Source organism: Pocillopora verrucosa, chromosome 1 (genome assembly GCF_036669915.1).
Source record: "Pocillopora verrucosa isolate sample1 chromosome 1, ASM3666991v2, whole genome shotgun sequence".
In the NCBI taxonomy this organism is placed as follows: Eukaryota; Metazoa; Cnidaria; class Anthozoa; order Scleractinia; family Pocilloporidae; genus Pocillopora; species Pocillopora verrucosa.
In genome coordinates, this window is record NC_089312.1 from 6,600,035 (window position 1) to 6,620,160 (window position 20,126).

Consider the following 20,126-nt stretch of genomic DNA (forward strand, 5'->3'; position numbering starts at 1 on the left):
CATTCTACCAGAATTTTAGTGTTTTAGGCCGGCGGAATGTTCTAAAATACGTTTCAAGAATTCAGTAATCTAGGAGTAATAATGCGTTTCAAGCTAAACTGAGAGAGAGAGCCACTATGATGTTCATCAAAGATTGTGCATTTAAAAGATATTGGGTAAAAACAGTGAGTTTGTGTCAGTGGAGAACTAAGGAACAGTCTGTAATGGTTTGTAGAAGATACTCACAGTATCGCCTAAAGGAGTCGCTTCTTAGTAAGCATTTTTACGCATTGTTTAACAACGTAGTTCGGTTTGTAGCAGTGTAGGACTCTTTCTGTCTGTTAGAAAATACCGTGACAAAAGATTCCAAAGTGGTTTTCAAGAGTTTTGATTTGATTCTTGCTCATTTTTCCTGCTTGGTTATGTGCTTCATTATTAGAACAATACCAGGTTTTTCTTCATATTTTCTGCAGAGTTCAGAAAATGCATGCTTTCTGACTCATTGGATTATATAACATGTTAACCCTCATTAAAAACAAAAATAATAACCTATGTGCTTATATGAGATAAGAAAACTTTAATTAGTGAAGTTTTAGCAAATTGATCCATTGGCATATCAAAGAAGGTGCAAGTTATAATCGCACCATTCAGCTCATAGAGGTTGATTAAAAATTTTCGTTCTTAGTAATTAGATAATAATATAAATGCTGTATTCAATTGGATTATTACTGTCATTATTATGATAAAATAAAAATAACGAGAGGGATCAATAACACCTTGGCTATTTGAAGTTGTGTTTATTTTGTATACTTGGATATTTGTAGATGAGGCGAGTGTTTACAAACAGAAAATCAGTATGCAACAACGATGGAGTTATTTCTATTTCAGAAGAATAGCGCTTGGAGCTAATACAGTATAGTTTTAACTCGGCTTTGAACTTTGGCTATCGTCTGACAAGAGTTGAATAAGAACGCTAATTCACGTTATTATAACGTGATCCTCAAAGACAAAAGTAAATGGGTAGTCCGAGTTTTGAAGGTTTTCATGTACGAAAACAAGAATCAAACACATTTAACACTCGTATAGTATGTATAGTTTCGTGTTCAAATAAAAAAAATAACAGAACAAAACGAAACAGGAAAGATGAAAAACATAGCCAAATTAGCATAAATATAAAAATTCATACTAATTACGTTGGTGTCAGAGCGACTGCGATCATGCTCAGGTCCCTCATTGCGATCTCCGCTCATCGCAAGCGAGAAAGGCTCAGAAGTTACATCGGCCGCCCTTTGAGTGAAAAACGAAGAGCTTGCTCTCATACCCTTTCCAATTTCTAAAGGAAATTTTGTATTCTATTACCAAAAATGTATCATTGTGCGTGACTAGATTTTTTCGAAAATAGCCGTACGAAAAATATCAATTAATCTTTCTTAAGTATTTCAACTAGCAACGAAGCTTACCAAGAATCTCGATTTTAAAAATTCAATCAAGTTTAACCAACTTTTTTTTCTTTTGCTTTTTTTCTTTTGCTTTTTTACTTTTGCTGGTAGCGTTATCAAAACAAAAGAACTGTGATTCCGATGTAGTTAGAAAACACTGCAAGAAAAAAATTAAAAGTCTATTGTAATTGATAAAAGCATGGTGAAGCTTTGCGATGTAAAATTTTACTTACAAAAATATGACGGATTTCATATTAAATAATGAAACTGTAACAAAATTCTTCAACGTGATTGGTTATCACCAGTCCGATTTGAGCTAATAGGACAGAGTAGGCGTCATGCTTGTAAATGCACAATGCAATAGGACAGTTAAAGGGACAGTTGACACGTCATGTCCGTGTTAGTTAACAGAACGCGTCGTGTGCGCGCGCTGTTATCTCGCATTTCGCCAAGTTAACTGTTGTTTCTTTTAAAAAACGTATAACCGATGTTCAGTTTCTTTCTAAAAGTTTGTAATTGTTTTGATTGATGGGTAACGGGACTGCATGTCGTCCAATTATGTCTGTAATCATACTCGTTAGTAACACATCGCTTCGCGGTCGTCCGATTTTGTTAATCACTCGTATGATTACAGACCGAATTGGACTCCACTCGGTCCTATTACTAGTATTAATCAGGACCGTCAAAATTTCCTTGAATGTGATTGCTGGATGAATTGCCCTTTTTTAATTAATTTTTTGCAATGAATCCGATTTCATTTTCCGGCAAGTGACCGAATTGGACAAGAAATAAAATTAAAAATTCAACCTTTACAGAGTAACAGTGAAGGCAGCCATTCTAATCTCCACAGATTTCTAAGTGAAAGCTGTGGTATAATGTGGATGCAAAAAGGATACTGAAAGGAAAAAAAGTAAATTGCAATATTAAAAATACATTATGTATTCTCTTCCATAACAGAAATCTCTCCCTGTTTATAAATTGTCCTACTAAAGATCCTGAAAATCGTCACGACGGGCGTTGGCTTTAATTAACTTTGACTTCTATAAAACTCAGGAAAATGAAGAGATCCAATCAATTGGATAGTGGTTTTGGTATAAGTACCTTAATTTCTCACAATGACAAGCAGTCAACGGCTTTCTCTTCAGAATTTAAAGATGTCTAAAAGTTTAAAATAAGAGAAGAAATCCTTAAAGTAGGTGTGATTTAACAAAAAGTGTTGGTTTCGTATAGATCAACCCTTATCGTATCGAAAGCGGAATTTGTTATTAATTAGTCTTGAAGTTCGCACGAAACAAAGTATGCATGCATCAAGATTATTTAGTGATGAGATGCCTGAGCTTGACATTTGTAATCCAACATTTTCATCATAGGTTACAGAGCAAACATGCGTGTCTGCATATACAAAGGCCGTCCGAGTATTTTGCTATAATTGAGCCAGCATATTCTGAATAATTCTAACTTTAACGTGTCCAGAGCCAAGGTTTCGAACAAAAATCGCCAAAGCATGATCATAGTTCCTTTTCGCCTCCTCATCGTGACCCTGATCATTGTGTGCGTCACCAATATTTTCATAAGTTTCCCCAACTTTAAGATGATTACGTCAGAGCTCTTTTAGGCAAATGTCCAGTGCAAGTACATGGTAGTCCCTTGCTTGCTGGAAATCACTTACATTTCTGTATAGAGTACCCAGGTTATTGAAAGAATCTGCGACATCTACATGCTCAGGTCCAAGCTGTTTCAGACGAATGTCTAGTGCACGTGTATGGTAGTACTTTGCTTGCTGGAAATCAACTAGATCACTGTACACAGTACCCAGGTTATTGTAGGAAGATGCGACATTTCCATGCTCGGATCCAAGCTGTTTCAGACGAATGTCCAGTGCACGTGCATAGTTGTCCTTTGCTTTCTGGAAACAGCCTAGATCACTGTACACAGTACCCAGGTTATTGTAAGAAGCTGCCACACCTACATGCTCAGGTCCGGGCTGTTTCACACGAATGTACAGTGCACGTACGTGGTTGTGCTTTGCTTTCTGAAGATCACTTAGATTTCTGTATACAGTACCCAGGTTATTGTAAGAAGCTGCGACATCTATATGCTTAGGTCCGAGCTGTTTCACACGAATGTCCAGTGCACGTGCGTGGTAATCCTTTCCTTTCTTAAAATCACCAAGATCACTGAATACAGTACCCAGGTTATTGTAAGAGGCTGCCACATCTACATGCTCAGGTCCGAGTTGTTTCAGACGAATGTCCAGTGCACGTACATAGTTGTCCTTTGCTTGCTGGAAATAATCTAGATCACTGTATACAGTACCCAGGTTATTGTAGGAATCTGCGACAACTACATACTCAGGTCCGAGCTGTTTCAGACGAATGTCCAGTGCACGCGCAAGGTAGACCAATGCTTGGTGGAAATCACCTAGATCACCATATACATTACCAAGGCTATTGTAAGAATTTGCTGCATCGATATGCTAAGGTCCGAAAAGGCTTCAGACGGATGTCCAGTGCACGTGCATGGTAGTACTTTGCTTGGTGGAAATCACCTAGATCACTGTATAGTACCCAGGCTTTTGCAAGAAGTTGCAAAATCTCCATGCTTAGGTACGAGCTCTTTCAGATTAATGTCCGATCCACGTACATAGTAGTCCTTTGCTCGCTGGAAATCACCTAGATTTCTATATACAGTACCCAGATTATTGTATGAAGTTGCGACAGCTGCATGCTTAGGTCGGAGCTGTTTCAGACGAATGTCTAGTGTACGTACAAGGCATTCCTTTGCTTGGCGGAAATCACCTAAACCACTGGATACATTACCCAGGTTATTGTAAGAAGTTGCGACATCTACATGCCAGGGTCCGATATCTCTCAGACGAATGTCCAGTGCACGTGCATGGTAGTCCTTTGCTTTCTGGAAATCACCTAGATCGCTATATACAGTACCCAGGTTATTGTACGAGGCTGCGACATCTACATGCACAGGTCCGAGTTGTTTCAGATAAATGTCTAGTGCACGTGCATGGTTGTCCTTTGCTTGCTGGAAATTACTTAGATGACTGCATACAGTACCCAGCTTATTGTAAGAATCTGTGACATCTACATGCTCAGGTCCGAGCTGTTTTAGACGAATTTCCAGTGCACGTACATGGTAGTCCTTCGCTCGGCGGAAATCACGGAGATTACTGTATATAGTACCCACGTTATTGTAAGAAGCTGCGACATGAGTTTGCTCAGGTCCAAGCTGTTTAAGACGAATGTCCAGTGCACGTGCATGGTAGTCCTTTGCTTTCTGGAAATCACCTAGATCACTATATACAATACCCAGGTTAATGTAAGAGGCTGCTACATCTACATGTTCAGGTCAGAGCTGTTTCAGGTAAATGTCTAGTGCACGTGCATGGTTTTCTTTTGCTTTCTGGAAATCACCTAGATCACTGTATACAGTATCCAGGTTATTGTAAGAAGCTGCGACATATACATGCTCAGGTCCAAGCTGTTTCAGATGAATGTCCAGTACATGCGCAGGAGAGTTCTTGGCTTACTCGAAGTTACCCTTACATTTGTGTGTGGTTCCCACAAGGAGATAGAGTTTTGCTTTTCCGAGAGCGTCGTTTGCATCACCTGATTGTATAATTTTCAAGGCAACTTCGAAGTAGGTCATAGCAGCTTCGTATTCACAATGGTTGAGGCACATATTTCCTAGGATCAGAAGGTCATTAAGGTAATCTTGCAAGGGAATAACACCCATTTTGCTGACTTGAGATAATTCTTGCATAGAAAACAGAGATGGCTGGATTTTAGTCTCCGGTTACTAAGAACTCAGCTAGTATCCAGCCATCTTAACAGAACACGCTTGGTCAATAACTCCAATTTATCGACCAGTAACACGGAGCTTGCGTACTAATTTTGCCTCTGTATTATGGTTCATAAAAAAACCAACAGTATATGCGCAGAAGTTAGGGCATGACATATATAGAATTTTCTCGTAAGGCAACCCTGAAACACTCATTTAGGACTTGTTTCGAAACTGCTTTTTAGACCAATAGATTTTGGCAAAGATTCTAACATGTTTTGTCCTGGCGTGTTATCTATCAGGCCTTTGAAACAGTTGTCGACCTAGTTCAACTTGTCTACTGAAAATTTGTTTCGTATGGCACATTTAGGCTTCAAAACGTTTTTATCATACTGCATTGAAGATTACAACGTTCAGGTATTAAGTTTGAGTGCAACTATATTTGATGGCTTTTCTCGCCTTTACGTAAAATGCCATAGGCTTACCCTGGCAATTCCTCCTGTTTTTCGGAACAGCTTCATTAACGAGTCGAAACGCAAGTTTCTCTGATGATTTGTCATTGTGTTCTTCGCATTATTCACCCGCTGATGAGTGAATAATGTTCATTAGCAGGGGAGGGCGCACCAATCAGTTACTGACATCAATAAAATAGCTAATTTTGTATCTACTGATTCAAGTCAATCACCTTTTTTTTTTCTTAGTTCTCATGTTATTAGCAGTTTATAAACTAAATATTGCTGTTTTAATGGGGGCCTTGTTTTGGCGTTGATCATTTCTATCCGGCTTGGGTCGAACAATAATCCAAAATGTCAAAGTTTCTTGTTTTGCTCCAGTTCTTCAAAATTCTAACAGCTTTTACTATTACTACTAGTGAACAATATCGCAGATCTGATGAAAAGAATAATGTTTATTTTGTCCAGCATTTGAATAGAATGCTAAATATTGATCAACTGGCATCTTACAAAGTCTATGATTCAATGGCCTGTGGCCTTCACTGCATCCGACACGAACTTTGCATCTCTGTCAACTTTGCAGTTGAAGCGGATCTAACGGGACACTCCTGTGCGCTACTGAAAGCGGACAGATTTCGATATCCCAACAAACTTAACTGGAACAACTCTTATCATCACTACAGTTTAGCGGTAAGGAAAAAGTTTATTAACGCAAAAATAATACCTAAAAACTCATATCAGATATGTTTCAGATTAAAACCTCGAGGCGAATACTATTCAAACCGAAATTGAGGATTCCGTGGAAAATAAGCATACTCACAAAGAACAAAAACAAATATTTTAAGATGAATGTGTTACTTATAAAAGAAAGAACTAATCTGGTTGAAAATGATTGCGTCCTCACATAAGATTATTTTGCAAAAACAAAGAAACGGCAAAAATTAAGAAAACATCAAGAGTTTCAAAAACGGTTTCAAATATACGCTTTAATGACTATTCTGGACAGGAAAAATATGTGTTGCTCATACATATCCATGGTTAACGCAGAGCTGTAATTTTTTTGTTGTCGGGCGGCCTAGTTTTTTCTTTCATTGACTTGGAATACCGGGCTAACTTTGACATTGTTTTTTTCTACACACCAGTTCTTTCTATTGCTACCACTATCAGATTGAAAATATGAACCGACATGGTGCGTGCGCTTTCACGCGAAATAATTTAACTAGTGTTAAGTTCAACTGAGCGACAACTGATAAGTTCTTTTAAGTGCCTCCTGTTGCCATAGTGTCCTGACACTTAAACAGTAAAAAGAGGCACATGGTGTTTGGTCAAGCCGTCACCTGTTGAATTAATCGGTAGCGTAGATCGTTTCCTATACAAAAAGAAATTATTAAGGATGGAAATTGGTAAGAATCGCAGTGAAAACAACTTCTCAAACAATGGAGACTGTATGAAAAGATGACCGTAATAAGAACCTTTTGTGCAAAATTAATTTTAATTTTCCGACATTCGCTCCCTTCAAAGACATTAATAGCGGGATCTGGCTCCATGAAACAATTCCCCATAACACTGATTGGCAAAGTTAAATTGGGAAAGATGCACATTATGATAAGATTTGTTTCGAGTAATACCTTCAAAAAAAAGAAAGCAAAAGTGAAACAACTTCTCGCATAAACAATTTATGGCCTGCATGCAAAGAAGCAATGCCGATTTCATTTCTTCTTTGTTTATTTTCATTTCATGCCTCTTTATCATCGATTGTATAATTTTCTTCTCTTTTCCCGGTCAACCTACAAAAACCCTTCTATCGAGGTCTTCAAATAAAGTACTTTACTTATCGAACTACTTCAATCATGCTAGTTCAATTTCTTGTGGAATAATCACGGCAGCCGATCAGAACAGAGGGCGATTTTACGGAAAGCCTCATCATTTACTTAACAACTATTCACGGAAGTATAGGTGGCTAATGAGTGATATTTACATAGGCGCACGACGGCGAGGTAAATATCCACTGCTCACCACCAATTCCGAGATGTAATAGTATTAGTATATACCAAAACAGAAAGATAATATAGCACAAAAATATGATTTCAAAAGTGATTAGCAAAGGATAATCGGAATTTGAGTAGCCAATCAGAGCGCGCCTTTAACGCTATCCAGTGTTTCAATATATAATAAATAGAGAATAATATATAGGCGCGCATAGTGAAGAGAAATTCTATATGTACAAGCAACCATGTGTTAATTAGTTTTGCATAGGCCATAAAGATAAAAACTCAATGGGAGACTTTGTGGTGGCTTGTGAAATCAGTCAGTTGAATATATCTTGTCAGTTTTAATAAATCTCTGAAAACCGATGTTTGTTACAAATTCCTTCCCATCCATAGCAAAAAAGGAGACAAACAGATGCCAGCTAAGTGATTCTGACCTATTTTCTGGTCATGTAAATTTTTCAACAGAAGATGGAGCATTATATAAAGGAATAAAGGTTATGACACAACTCGATTTTAATGATATGGGACTCGCGGGCGGGGAGCCTATAGAAATGCATGTTTTATTTGACTCAATGTCAACCATCGTACGGCTCGTTAATCAAGATTTGAATTGAAAATAGATTGCAGCCTTTTTTCTTAAACGGAGAGTACACTTCTCACCCAGTTGTCAGGTGCTCAAATATTTATTTGGTAAATAGTTTTTTAGAAGTTAAAGCATTTAAGACCAAATCACTTTCGAAAGGATATTCGTTGATTTCTATTTTTTCCATAATTTTAGAGACCTTGCATGGAAATGATCCGTGCAAAGAGAATTAAAGTTGTCTTGCTGACTACAAATCAAACACTCAGTTCTGTAAGTGTTTAGGAGGTAACTGGAGACCCGGTGGTCCTTCGTATCTCGATACTCAAACTTTTGAAGACTTAGAGATTAGTGTCCTCTTTAACAGATTGAACAAAATGTGTACAATAAAACAATTATTTAATTCGGTTTTTTCGTGATATCATGAGTTCTCAAACCTAGAGTCTGTGTTATCTGCCTCAGCCTTCGATCACAGCATTGATAATTCATAATACCGTGCTCAACCTAATCCAATAACGGCTTATTATTATCTGACTTCGAATATGGGACAGCAGTGGTGTGCATATGCGAGTTACTTAAGTCGTCGGAATGGTATACAATCTGGGTAATATATTCATATTTTGAAGAATTGCTAGAAACTTTGAAGCCACTTTATTACAAATGATAATTTGATATTGTCAAGGAGCCATATCCTCAGCGATATTATCATAGAAGTTTCTAATTTCTAATTCCATGATACCTCGCTCATCGTATAATCGCCTTCGAGTTAATTTTACCAAAGAAGATGGAGCACTGTTTAAAGGAATGCAGGTTATAATACTGGTTGGTGTTAGTATTAGAGAGCTATGAGGCGTTGAATTGAATTTAATGGAGTGGGAGGGCTGGAGAGTGAAAATATTTAACTCGGGGTCATAATGTAAAGACTAAGTGCCACGAGCTCCTTGAGTCTTCACGAGCCGAATATATTCCAGTATGGCCCTGTCACTCAATAAGCACTTTAACAAATGACCACTACTTCTCGAAACTTTCGAAAGTTTTTGTTTTAGCTTAAATAGGACCCAAAAGACGAGTGCACGCGGCACAACCACAAGAAAGATCCTACTTTAAAAACTGTTCTCTTTATTTTTTCGAGTCAGAACAAGAAAATCAGAATTCATCCAAAAACGGGTCTTATTTTCTCACTTCTTTATTGCCACCGAGTACAAGTCCACAGTTAGAAGCTTTCTTTGTGATTGCGCACGGGGTGTCAGGCGAGTCATATAACGTTATATGTTTTCCTACTTTTGAGCGTGCAAGCCTAAAGGTTATGACGCCATTAATTTTTATTTTCATTACAGACAATAACGTTGATACTCTCAGTGAGTTATATCCTCAGATGTTTAATTCATAGATTGCCCCAAAAACACTATTATCAAGATGATTCCTCAACTGACGGTGTGTACTGGATTTACCCTGATGAAGAAGAACCATTTCAAGTGCTGTGTGACATGAAAACTGATGTTGGAGGATGGACCACCTTTCAAAGGCGCATGGATGGCTCTGTAGACTTTTATGTCGACTAGGATTCATACAAAAAGGCTTCGGAAATCTGGAGGGCGAGTTTCGGCTAGGGAACAATTATCTTCACCGTCTGACTGCATCTGCCAACATGATGGTTCGCACTGATATGGAGGATTATGAAGGCGAACAACGATTTGCTGAGTACACGACTTTCTCTGGGACCGACGACGGTGATAATTATCGAGTGACGATCGACATATACCGAGGCACTGCAAGGGAATCATTGCAATTTCACTCTCAGCCCATCAGGTATGATTTGTTCATTGTATTTTCCGGTGCTTACCTGAATAAATACAGAAATTGGGAAACCTCTGAAGTGTACCTGCCTAAGAATGCGCCAGAGATCCGTAACTGAGGAAAGCTGAAGATCCGTACACCTCATTTGCTTGGCTCTTTCTTCGAAAATTGTTTTATTTATGATCGAGCCATACAGCTATAAGTAAAGTGGTTAACTTGCTATCCCCGGTTGGTTTGCAATGAGAGAGGGGAAGCTAACTGTAAATTGCAGAATTGCACCTCACTCAACGATAGGCACCGAGGACTCTAGAGCTGTCTTTTCCACTTATTTAATCTCTCGGTGCTTTAATACGTCATTTTACCTACATCAGAATTACTTCTCCCCGTGTAACATGGGTTGCCTGACTATAACTCTGGCAAATCTATGCGAGTTCTACCCGACTCATACTTTTATTGACCTCTGACTAAACCTTAAATTACTTGCCTATATATTTGCATTCGAAAGGCATTGATGGGCATTCTTACAATTTTGTGTCAATGCAGTGCTTCTTGGATTTGTGTTGCTTTCAGTAGCATTGCTACCCAGCTTCTCATTTTCTCAAGAAGTTCTTTATTTTGAAATTTAGAAATATGAGGTTTAAAGCCAGGGACAAGGACAACGACGTCTATGAGGATGCAAATTGTGCAGTGCTATATAAAGGTGGCTGGTGGTATAGTGACTGTCGTACCGCTAATCCAAATGGTTTGTATCAGGGTGGAGGTTACGCTTAAGGAGTCACATGTGCACCATTTCGAGGACAAGATTATTCTTAAAAGCACATCGAGATCAAACTTCGACCAACATGATTTCAAATTTGTAGCCTGTACCTGTTAGATTTTAGCAAATAGTAGTTTACAAGGCTCAGATATCTGTGACGCGTAAACTGATTCTGTTTCTGATACAGCTTTCAAGATGGTTTGCAATACCTTAGGAGTTCCTCCTTTAAAACGAAAGCTACCAGGATGCTGAAGTAGCACACAAAAAATAAGTATGTATTTAAAATGTAATTTTTTATTCACTTTCAGAGAATCATAATCCTTTGATGCCTCTAAGGATGATGTTATTAGACAAAACGGAGTTAACAACGCAAAATATTTGACACCTTTTATTGTGTGCGTGTTGTGAAATACCTTAATCACATTTACATATTGAAACATATTCAACCGTTTATTTTCTCTGCTTGGCTGGTAAAATTTGTAATTTATCTGTGGCAACGATACAAGTACATCGCATAAATGTTTACAGAACTCTTATAGAATTGGTATCGCCCATGCCAATTCTCTCTCTCGAGTTCCTGTTTTGACGAAATTAATTATTGAATACAAAAGATTGGCGAACATCACGACACCTTGTCATATAAATACTGAAATTTAATTTTGGTTACTTTTTACATCCTTTTCTCGGCTTATTTGGTAGAATTATGCTAATTCAGCTTGTTTTGTCACCAATTTCAAGTACCTGCCTCTTTTATTTATCTTTCGTGTTAGCTGCCACACAAATGTGACAAGCTGTTTTGTTGTCCCGCGAAAGAAAAATAAAAACACTTCAGCCTTCCGAATGAAAATGCTCTGATTGGATTGAGGAATGCTTTTTGTCCATTTTTAATAAATGTTTTCATCAGAAGCTATGAAAATATCCAAATAATCGTGACGATGCAAATGATGATTGCTTTTTTGGAAGGACGTAAAAGATGGATATTGCATGTTGGGAAGTCAGTGATATATATAATTTGCATGTAAATTAAGTCACAAGAATGGTAACTCTGCTTTTAATCTCGACGGAGCTTATTAATTATGAATAGGAATCCTTGAAATTGCTTAAAAGTTAAGCGCCACTAGTTTGAAAATTCAGCCAAATCAATTTGAGTCGAAGGCAAGATAAAAATGAAACAACTAAACATGTACCTACTGACCTTTTTGATGTTTTCCCTTACGGCTATCGCACAAGGTTCAAATCGGTTGTCGGAGCCCGATTTTAAGGCTGCTAATTTCGCAAAGGCGATAGAAGATCGAAAACTCAACAGGAGTGTCCTCAGAGACTTTGAGGTCGCGTCTGAGATCTCTTGTCAGTTTGAATGTATCTCTGAAGACCGATGTTTATCTTACAACTTCCTCCTCATCCATGGCAAGGAGATAAGTATAGACTATTGTTCGAAATGATAAACTATTTTCGCTTTTGCTCTTCGCAGTGATTACAACAACTCGTTCAAGATCCATTTTTAAATCTTTTGCGACGCTCTTTAATCCTAAAAACATATTAAGGCTAAAAATACACCGTGAATAGAAACTAAATCCATTCAAATGACTGCAGTTAATCGATCTCGAGTTCATTCATCTCAAGACAATGTAAACAAAAGGATACAAGATCACAAGTCTGTTCGCGCAAGATAGCTTAATTTCACTATTGTACATGTCTTTTGAAGTACCTTCCGCAGTTCCTTTGGTCTTCTTCCAAAATATCTCACCTTTTTCGAAACGAATAAAACCGACACGTTTTCGGCAGCCACCGAAAGCAATGCCCAAAGGAATAAACCGAGCCTTCGAGGTAAAAAATCCAGCGGTGTCACCCATTTCAGAAAGTCACATTTAATCCGCTATGGAGTTGTAATGTGACTGTAAAGGGAATACAATCGAGTCTTCATTTCCACCTTTGTGAGATTAGTTTGTTCTTAGACTTTGCAAAAATAAAACTGTCCCAGCTTTTTCTCTTCAAAGATGTAAGATCGACAAAAGGCAGGAAGTTCTTGGCCCACTTAACGAAAAAGTCTTCCTTCAACTTTAAAGTATGAATATATATGTAAGGCAATTTTATTTCCTTACTTTTAGAGCACCTGGGAACAAGATATTCCGTGCACAGAGAGTGAAATATGTGTGGTTGACTACAAATCAAACACTCACTTTTGTAAGTGTAGCAGAGGTAAGGATAGACGTGGCTAGATCTTTGTAGTTTAACAGCTATGGATTTACATAGTTGGGAATGGATTTTCTCTCACAGAGTGAACGGTGTAATTGAGACGCTTTTAAGTGCCGAGGTGCAGATTCAACTAGGAAATAAGCACTAGACGAAGAGAGTTTACGAAAGGTGAAACAGGCAACTTCGAATATAACAGAGGGAGGAAATCCCCTAAACTAATATGCAATAATAATATTCTGCATGAAGTAAGAAATTTTGTGGTCAGTTATCACGGAAACAAATAGGGTTGAGACAGGACATTTTCATTTCACGCTTTGCAGGATGCTATAACACCAATATATTATTAGGAAAAAAACCACTTCAGGTGACTGGTATATCGGCTGGTAATGTCCGCGGCCAAGATGTTTAGCACGCTGGAACATGCCGGGACATGCCGGAAAAATGTGGGAACATGCCGGAACATGCCGGAAAACGAGGAATATCCTAGAAAATACCAGAACACCGTAACATGCCGGAATACCACAGAAAAACTAATAAAAAACCTTAAGATTCGATGAAAAAATATAGTTCATGGTTACCCGGTGTTCCAGGTTTTAACACGTGTCGAGATATTTGTCAGAAAAATGAATAATTGATAGAGAAGCAAAACTTTGAGGACACTGTCTCAGTCAAGGACGTTATCAGCCTACAGACCAGCAAGCTAGAAGGGTTTTTTATTCATTTTAGAACCCTCACTTGTCGTAAAGCAAGTTGAAAGCAAATTTTGTCGACTTTTTTGTACTTTTGGAGCAGAATTTCAGATCAGCTTTTTAGTGTCACTATTACTGGACTCAACAAAACGAGTTCTTTTGCTTCCATGTAAAGTGATAAAGATGAAAAAGTGAAGTTCTTGACATAAATTTTTCTGCTGGCTTTGTTCCTTTCCGATGAAAATAATTGGGGGACAAATGCGGACGTAGACGGGGGTTATTGTGTGATAACTGTCCGTTGAGTTTACACCACATGACTAACTATAAAGTAGCTCATTTAATTGCGCAGAAAATGAAAAGGTGGGTTATAGAAGTCGGTAACTTTATACTCTCAAAGGATTACACCTTTGGGTTTCTATTCTAAAGATTGTCCTAGGAACTGTCTTGACCATTATCAAAATGGCTCCACTTCCGACGGAGTGTATTTGATTTACCCTGATGAAGAACAACCCTTCCAAGTATTGTGTGACATGACAACTAATGGTGGAGGATGGACCACCTTTCAAAGGCACATGGATGGCTCTGTAGACTTTTATGTCGACTGGAAATCTTACAAAAAAGGCTTTGGAAATCTGAAGGGCGAGTTTTGGCTTGGGAATGACTACCTTCACCATCTCATTGCATCTACCAACATGGTGTTTCGAATTGATATGGAGGATTACGAAGGCGACCGAAGATTTGCCGAGTACACGACCTTCTTTGTGGCCGACGAAAGTTATGATTACCGGGTAATGATCGATACATACCGAGGCACCGCAGGCGATACATTACTATCTCTCAGTAGGCCTATCAGGTTTGTTTCAGGCATTTCAGTTTTTCGTATAATGCTTAGCGAATAGTAATATAAAGCTAACCCTGAGAGCTCTGCGCAAGAACCGAGAAAAGTATTCATTGCCCGCTGAAGATGAAGATCTCTACACTTATTCAAGTTAAACATCTCTTTCTGAGAATGTACTACTACAGGCAACATTGCTGATCAAAAGATCCAACTTATACCTGACGCATATTGCTGACAATTATAGCTCCTTTTGAATTGGTGCTAGTACATTCCTCTACGCTACATTATTAACCATAAAATGCAATTTGTTTATTCCTAACGTTACCATTTGTCTTTCACTTGCCTGATGGGGGAATATTCTTTTTCTATACTTGCCGACAATGCATCCTTATTGCTGACCATCCAATGTTATCAATAGTTCAGCTCTTCCTCAGTTTCTTAAAAAATTCTTTTTTCATATCAGAAATATGAAGTTTACAACCAAGGACAGAGACAACGACGTCGATAACAGTAAGAATTGTGCCTTGCACTATAAAGGCGCCTGGTGGTACAGCTATTGCCATAACGCAAATCCAAATGGTTTGTACCAAGATGGAGGTAACGCACAAGGAATTACATGGGAACCATTTCGGGGACAAGATTATTCGTTAAAGCACATCGAGATCAAACTTCGACCAGCATGATTTGTATCTTAGAAGCTGCGTCTTTAAGCCTTCAGCAGACTATAATGAAAATACAGCGTAATAACAACAACAATGATAATGATGATAAGAATTACTATAGTAATTGTAATAATTATAATAATTATAACAATTATAGTAATTATAATAATTCTAAAAAATTCATTATAATAAAAATGCACATTAAGATGTTCCATTGCAAATAAATAGAAGGTCTGAAAATTAGAAAAAAATATGAGAAAACAAAGACTTCATATTAATGACGAAATCATAATTAAAAGTGAATTTATTAAAACAGCTTTGGTCCTAAACAGGATCTGCTTCTGAGGTGAACGTATCTTTTTATTATCTTTATTATTATTATTAATATTTCTTTTTAAATAAAGCGCACAGATGATTCTTTCACAACTGCGATAGAAAAAAATTGAGTAAATAATCCTCATTTTTTAATCAACTAAGATTAATCTTAAGGTTCGTGAATAACATAATCAACTGATATGTAGCTTTTATTGCAAAACGTTTTTATAAACTTTGCAAGGTTTGGTAAGGTCACAAATACTAGCTGCATCAACTGAAAGGCCAAGAAACGTTTTTGAAAGCACAATCGTACGAAAAGATTACCTATTTACTTTTAGGGGACTCTTCTTTGCGCAGGCTTTTGACTATAATCAAAATATTTTGGCCTCATAGAACTTCACCTTGACATGTAAACTAAACTTGCAATTAATTTCTATCATAACTCCTTATAAACGGAGGCTGCCATACAGCTTGATATTATATTATATAAAAAAGGTGATATTATTTTATTTACCTCGATTTCTTATGTAGGAATAGTGATCAATTCCCTGCAGTTACTGTTGTTGCAGAGCAAGTCGTTTGCATCACTCTAGTCCAATATAGACAAAGAAATGTCAGACATATCTAATGAAAATCTTCACCTATCAAGAGATGGATATATCTTCCATGTGATTAATAAGTTTGTAACAGTTATAATAAAGCTTCTAGGTTAATAACATTTAACTTATACTTTTCCCATCAAACCCTTGCTGTTATTTCGTAGAATTATATTGATCTAGCTTGCCAATTTCTGGCAGTTGTTTTGTCTCATTCATTGTCCGAGCAATGTCACAATTTTTCCATTTAAACTCTTTATTCAATAACGCAACAGCTACTACATGACAACATGGGCGAAATCAAAATGGCGGGTCCGATACCACGTTTTTTTCCCACAGGTCCGATGGGAGCGCGTGGTATGACGTAATATGACATCCCCCTTTCTACCGATGTAATAATAATAATAATAACGACAAAAAAAAATGGAACTTATCATATCTCCAGAACATTACAATACTGGTTGAAAGGATATCCCTCCTGTGCTTATACTTATAAGTCTATTCTTTAGTGTCTCTACTGTTATAGATCCAGCCTTTGTGCAGGTGTCACAGTCCTCCCAGATCTGGTCACATATCCTCCAGCTATGTCTGAGGGTCCCTGGGGGATGTTGTTCAGTGGCACTGTTTCGCCAGATCCTGGTCTGGGGGCTGCACCGTTTTTGTGCGATGTCTGTGTGTGACTGACTGGGGCAAGACTAGTTGTCTGCTGAGGTATCTCAGAACCTTGGTATACTGGGGTTTCCACCCGCTGGCATTGTGTTCCCCTCACTGCAGTTGTGTCTGGTTTCAGTTGGGCCCGTGTTCTTCGATAGGTGGTACCTGTACTGCTGGATCTGATGATGTAAGATCTTGGCTGTTTGGCGGGTTTTACAATAATGCCAGGTTCCCAGGTTTGTGAGTGGTGGTTGTACGTGCGGATGGGTTGGTCAGCTTCGAATGGCTTTTTGGGTGGTCCTGAATGCTGGTTGTAATAGTGGGCTTGTTTCTCCTGACGGGCTATGAGCTTACTTTTCATGACCTCATGGTGAGAGTGGTTGAGGAGGACTCTATGGCATGCTGGTAATCTAGTTTTAAATTTTCTGTTGGTGAGCAGTTCTGCTGGGGATTTCAGCTGGTGATCCAAGGGAGTGGCCCGGTATGATAGGAGAGCAAGGTACGGGTCCTCTTTATTTTCATCGCACTTTTGGAGAATGTTTTCCACGGTCTGGACCATTCGCTCAGCAAACCCGTTGGATTGGGGGTATAGGGGGGAGCTAGTAATGTGTTCTACCCCGTAGACGTTCATAAAATGCTTGAATTCTGCCGAACTGTACTGCGGTCCGTTGTCGGTCGTCAACTGCGTAGGGATGCCGTGTTCTGCAAAGATGCTCTTCAGATGGTTGATAACTGCAGATGACGTGGTGCTTGTTAGTCTCCTGATGACAGGAAATCTGCTGTATTGATCTGTCAACAGGAGGTATTGCTGCCCTCTAAATTCGAACAAGTCCGAACTGAGTCTTTCCCATGGTCGGTGTGGCGGTTCTGGCTGTAGTATTGGCTCTTTCCTTGCTTTATTTTGGTATTTCTGGCAGGGTTCGCACTGGTTAACTTGGTTGATGATTTCCTTTGTAATTCCAGGCCAGAAAACGGATGTACGTGCTCGTAAAAGGCATTTCTCTTGCCCTAGGTGGCCTTGGTGTATGATGTTCAGGATTTCAGGTCTGAGAGTAGGAGGTATCACGATGCGGTCTCCTTTTAGTACTAATCCGTCCTCGATGGTCAGCTCTTCTCTGAAATTCCAATAGCCATGTAGCAGTTGGGGGCACTCTTCTCTTTTCTGTGGCCATCCTTCAAAGACCATTTCTTTTAACAGAGACAACACAGGATCCCTCCCTGTTTCGTCACGGATCTGTTGTAGCTTTGTTGGAGTTGCAGGGAGATGTTGTGTGACGTGGTGGACATATATCTCTGAAAGTTGACTGCTGCTAGGGGTAGGCTGGGGGCTGACTCTTGAGAGAGCGTCGGCTATTGGTACATCAGGACCTTTTACGTAGTTGACCGTAACGTCGTATTTCAGGGCTCTCATCAAGAACCTCTGTAATCTAGGTGGGCAACTGGACAGTCGCTTCTTGAAAATCGCCTCAAGAGGTTTATGGTCAGTGTTTACTGTACAGTGCTTCCCAAAAATGTAGTAGTTAAATCTCTCTAGGCCCCATACTACACCAAGTGTTTCTCTCTCAATGTTGCTGTAGTTTTTTTCTGTGTCTGTAAGTGCTTTGGAGGCATAGCATACAGGTTGCCCCTGCTGCAAAAGGACGGCGCCTACTCCCTTCTGGGAAGCGTCAGTTTGAATGACAGACTCGATGTTTGGGTCAAAGTATCTGAGGACTCCCATTGATGTGATTTCCTGTTTGACTTGGTTGAATGAGTCGTCGTGTTCAGGTCCCCATACATATGCGGTGTCCTTCTTGGTAAGTTCTCGCAGTGGTGCTGTGAGGCTAGCCAATCGCCCTGAGTATCTTGTAAGGTAGTTTACGAGGCCTAAGAAGCTTTGGAGGTCTTTGCGGTTCTCAGGTGGGGTCATCTTCTGGATTGCAGATATCTTACTGTCATCTGGTTTGATTCCATCCTGGGTCCATTTGTGGCCGAAAAAGCTGACTTCCTGACATTTGAGCTGTACTTTGTCTTTGTTGAATTTGATTCCCCTTTCCCTGGATCTGATCATGAGGTTTACCATGTTCGCATCGTGCTCTTCCTCTGTAGCTCCGTATATGAATGTATCGTCTGCAATGCCGGTGACTCCTTTCAGGCCCTCCAGTGCTGAATCTAAGTGTTTCTGGAACACATCTTGTGATACAATAAGGCCAAAGGGGAGCCGGGTGAAACGGTATCTCCCGAACGGGGTGTTGAAAGTAGTCAGGTAGGAGCTGGCTTCGTCTAATGGTACATGCCAGTAGCCCTTTTTGGCATCAACTACACTAAAGAATTTGGCACCACTAAGCTGTGTGACTACCTCATCAATTGTTTTGGTGTAGTAGTGTTCGCGTTTTATTGCCTTATTTAGGTCACGTGGATCGAGGCAGACTCTGATTTTGGTGACTTCTCCTTTGCCGTTGGTTGTTTCAGAGAGGACGATGCTATTAACCCAGTCTGTGGGTTCGCTTACGGGTATGAGCACTCCAAGTTCTACCATAGTGTTGATTTCCTTTCTAAACATGTCTCGAAGGTGTACTGGTACGGTACGTGGTGCGTGGATGACAGGTTCAGCATTGGAGTCTAGGGTGATGTGATAAGGTTTCATATTGAAGGTTCCCAGGCCTTCAAAGCAGTCTCCGAAGTTGTTGAAGAAGGTTATCCTGTCCAGTGGGGGGTATGTTTCAGTGTCTAGACGGCTAGGGTATCTGCTGGTCCTTTGGTGCGGTTTGCATGGTCTGTGTTCTTTAAGGCGGGTCTCTTTGTCTTCTTTGGAGGTTTCTAGGCTGCAATTAAATTTTACCAGCTCAAGTTCCTCGCAGGTTTTACAGCCAAGCATTGTAGGTCCTGGTACGTCAGTAACATTGAAAACGACTTCTTTAATGCTGCCATTTTGATGGACGTATAGTGGACAGGTTCCAAGGGTCTTGATGGCGTGGCCTCCATACGCAGTAATCCTGTGGTGTGTTGGGCCAAGGGGTATCTGCTGGGAACTGCGGTTGAGTCTGTCATAGTCGTCTTTGGAGATGACATTAACTTCTGCACCAGTGTCGACCTTGCAGATAATAGGTATCAGGTGTGTATCATGGGGGTCTACCGTGACTTGTATTTCAGTCATGACTTTGGTGCGTTGTTTTTCTTTTTGTTCAATGCTTGCGATCATTGAGGTACTGGGGCTGTCTCGGGCTTCTAGTGTTCCCAGGAAGACTTTGTCGTAGCTTGTGCATTCACTTGTTACACCATCAGGTTGTTCTTTTTGTAGGGTCATCACATCTGACCTTGTTTTAGACTTGCAAACTTTGCTAAAATGACCGCGTTTGTTGCAGTTGAAGCATTCTACTCCAGTGGCTGGGCACTGCTGGTCTTTG

General features: G+C 39.3%; 1 protein-coding gene and 1 pseudogene across 1 annotated transcript; both read left to right on the plus strand.

Moving 5' to 3' along the window:
* Positions 1 to 20,126, plus strand: part of LOC136280154 (uncharacterized) — a 249,422-nt pseudogene that overhangs the window by 14,782 nt on the left and 214,514 nt on the right.
* On the plus strand, positions 11,902 to 15,512 carry LOC136276870 (ryncolin-1-like). The gene is made up of 3 exons (XM_066173999.1): positions 11,902 to 12,989; positions 14,102 to 14,528; positions 14,977 to 15,512. The coding sequence occupies exons 2-3, from the start codon at positions 14,206 to 14,208 to the stop codon at positions 15,194 to 15,196; spliced, it is 543 nt and encodes a 180-aa protein (XP_066030096.1). The 5' UTR covers positions 11,902 to 12,989; positions 14,102 to 14,205; the 3' UTR covers positions 15,197 to 15,512.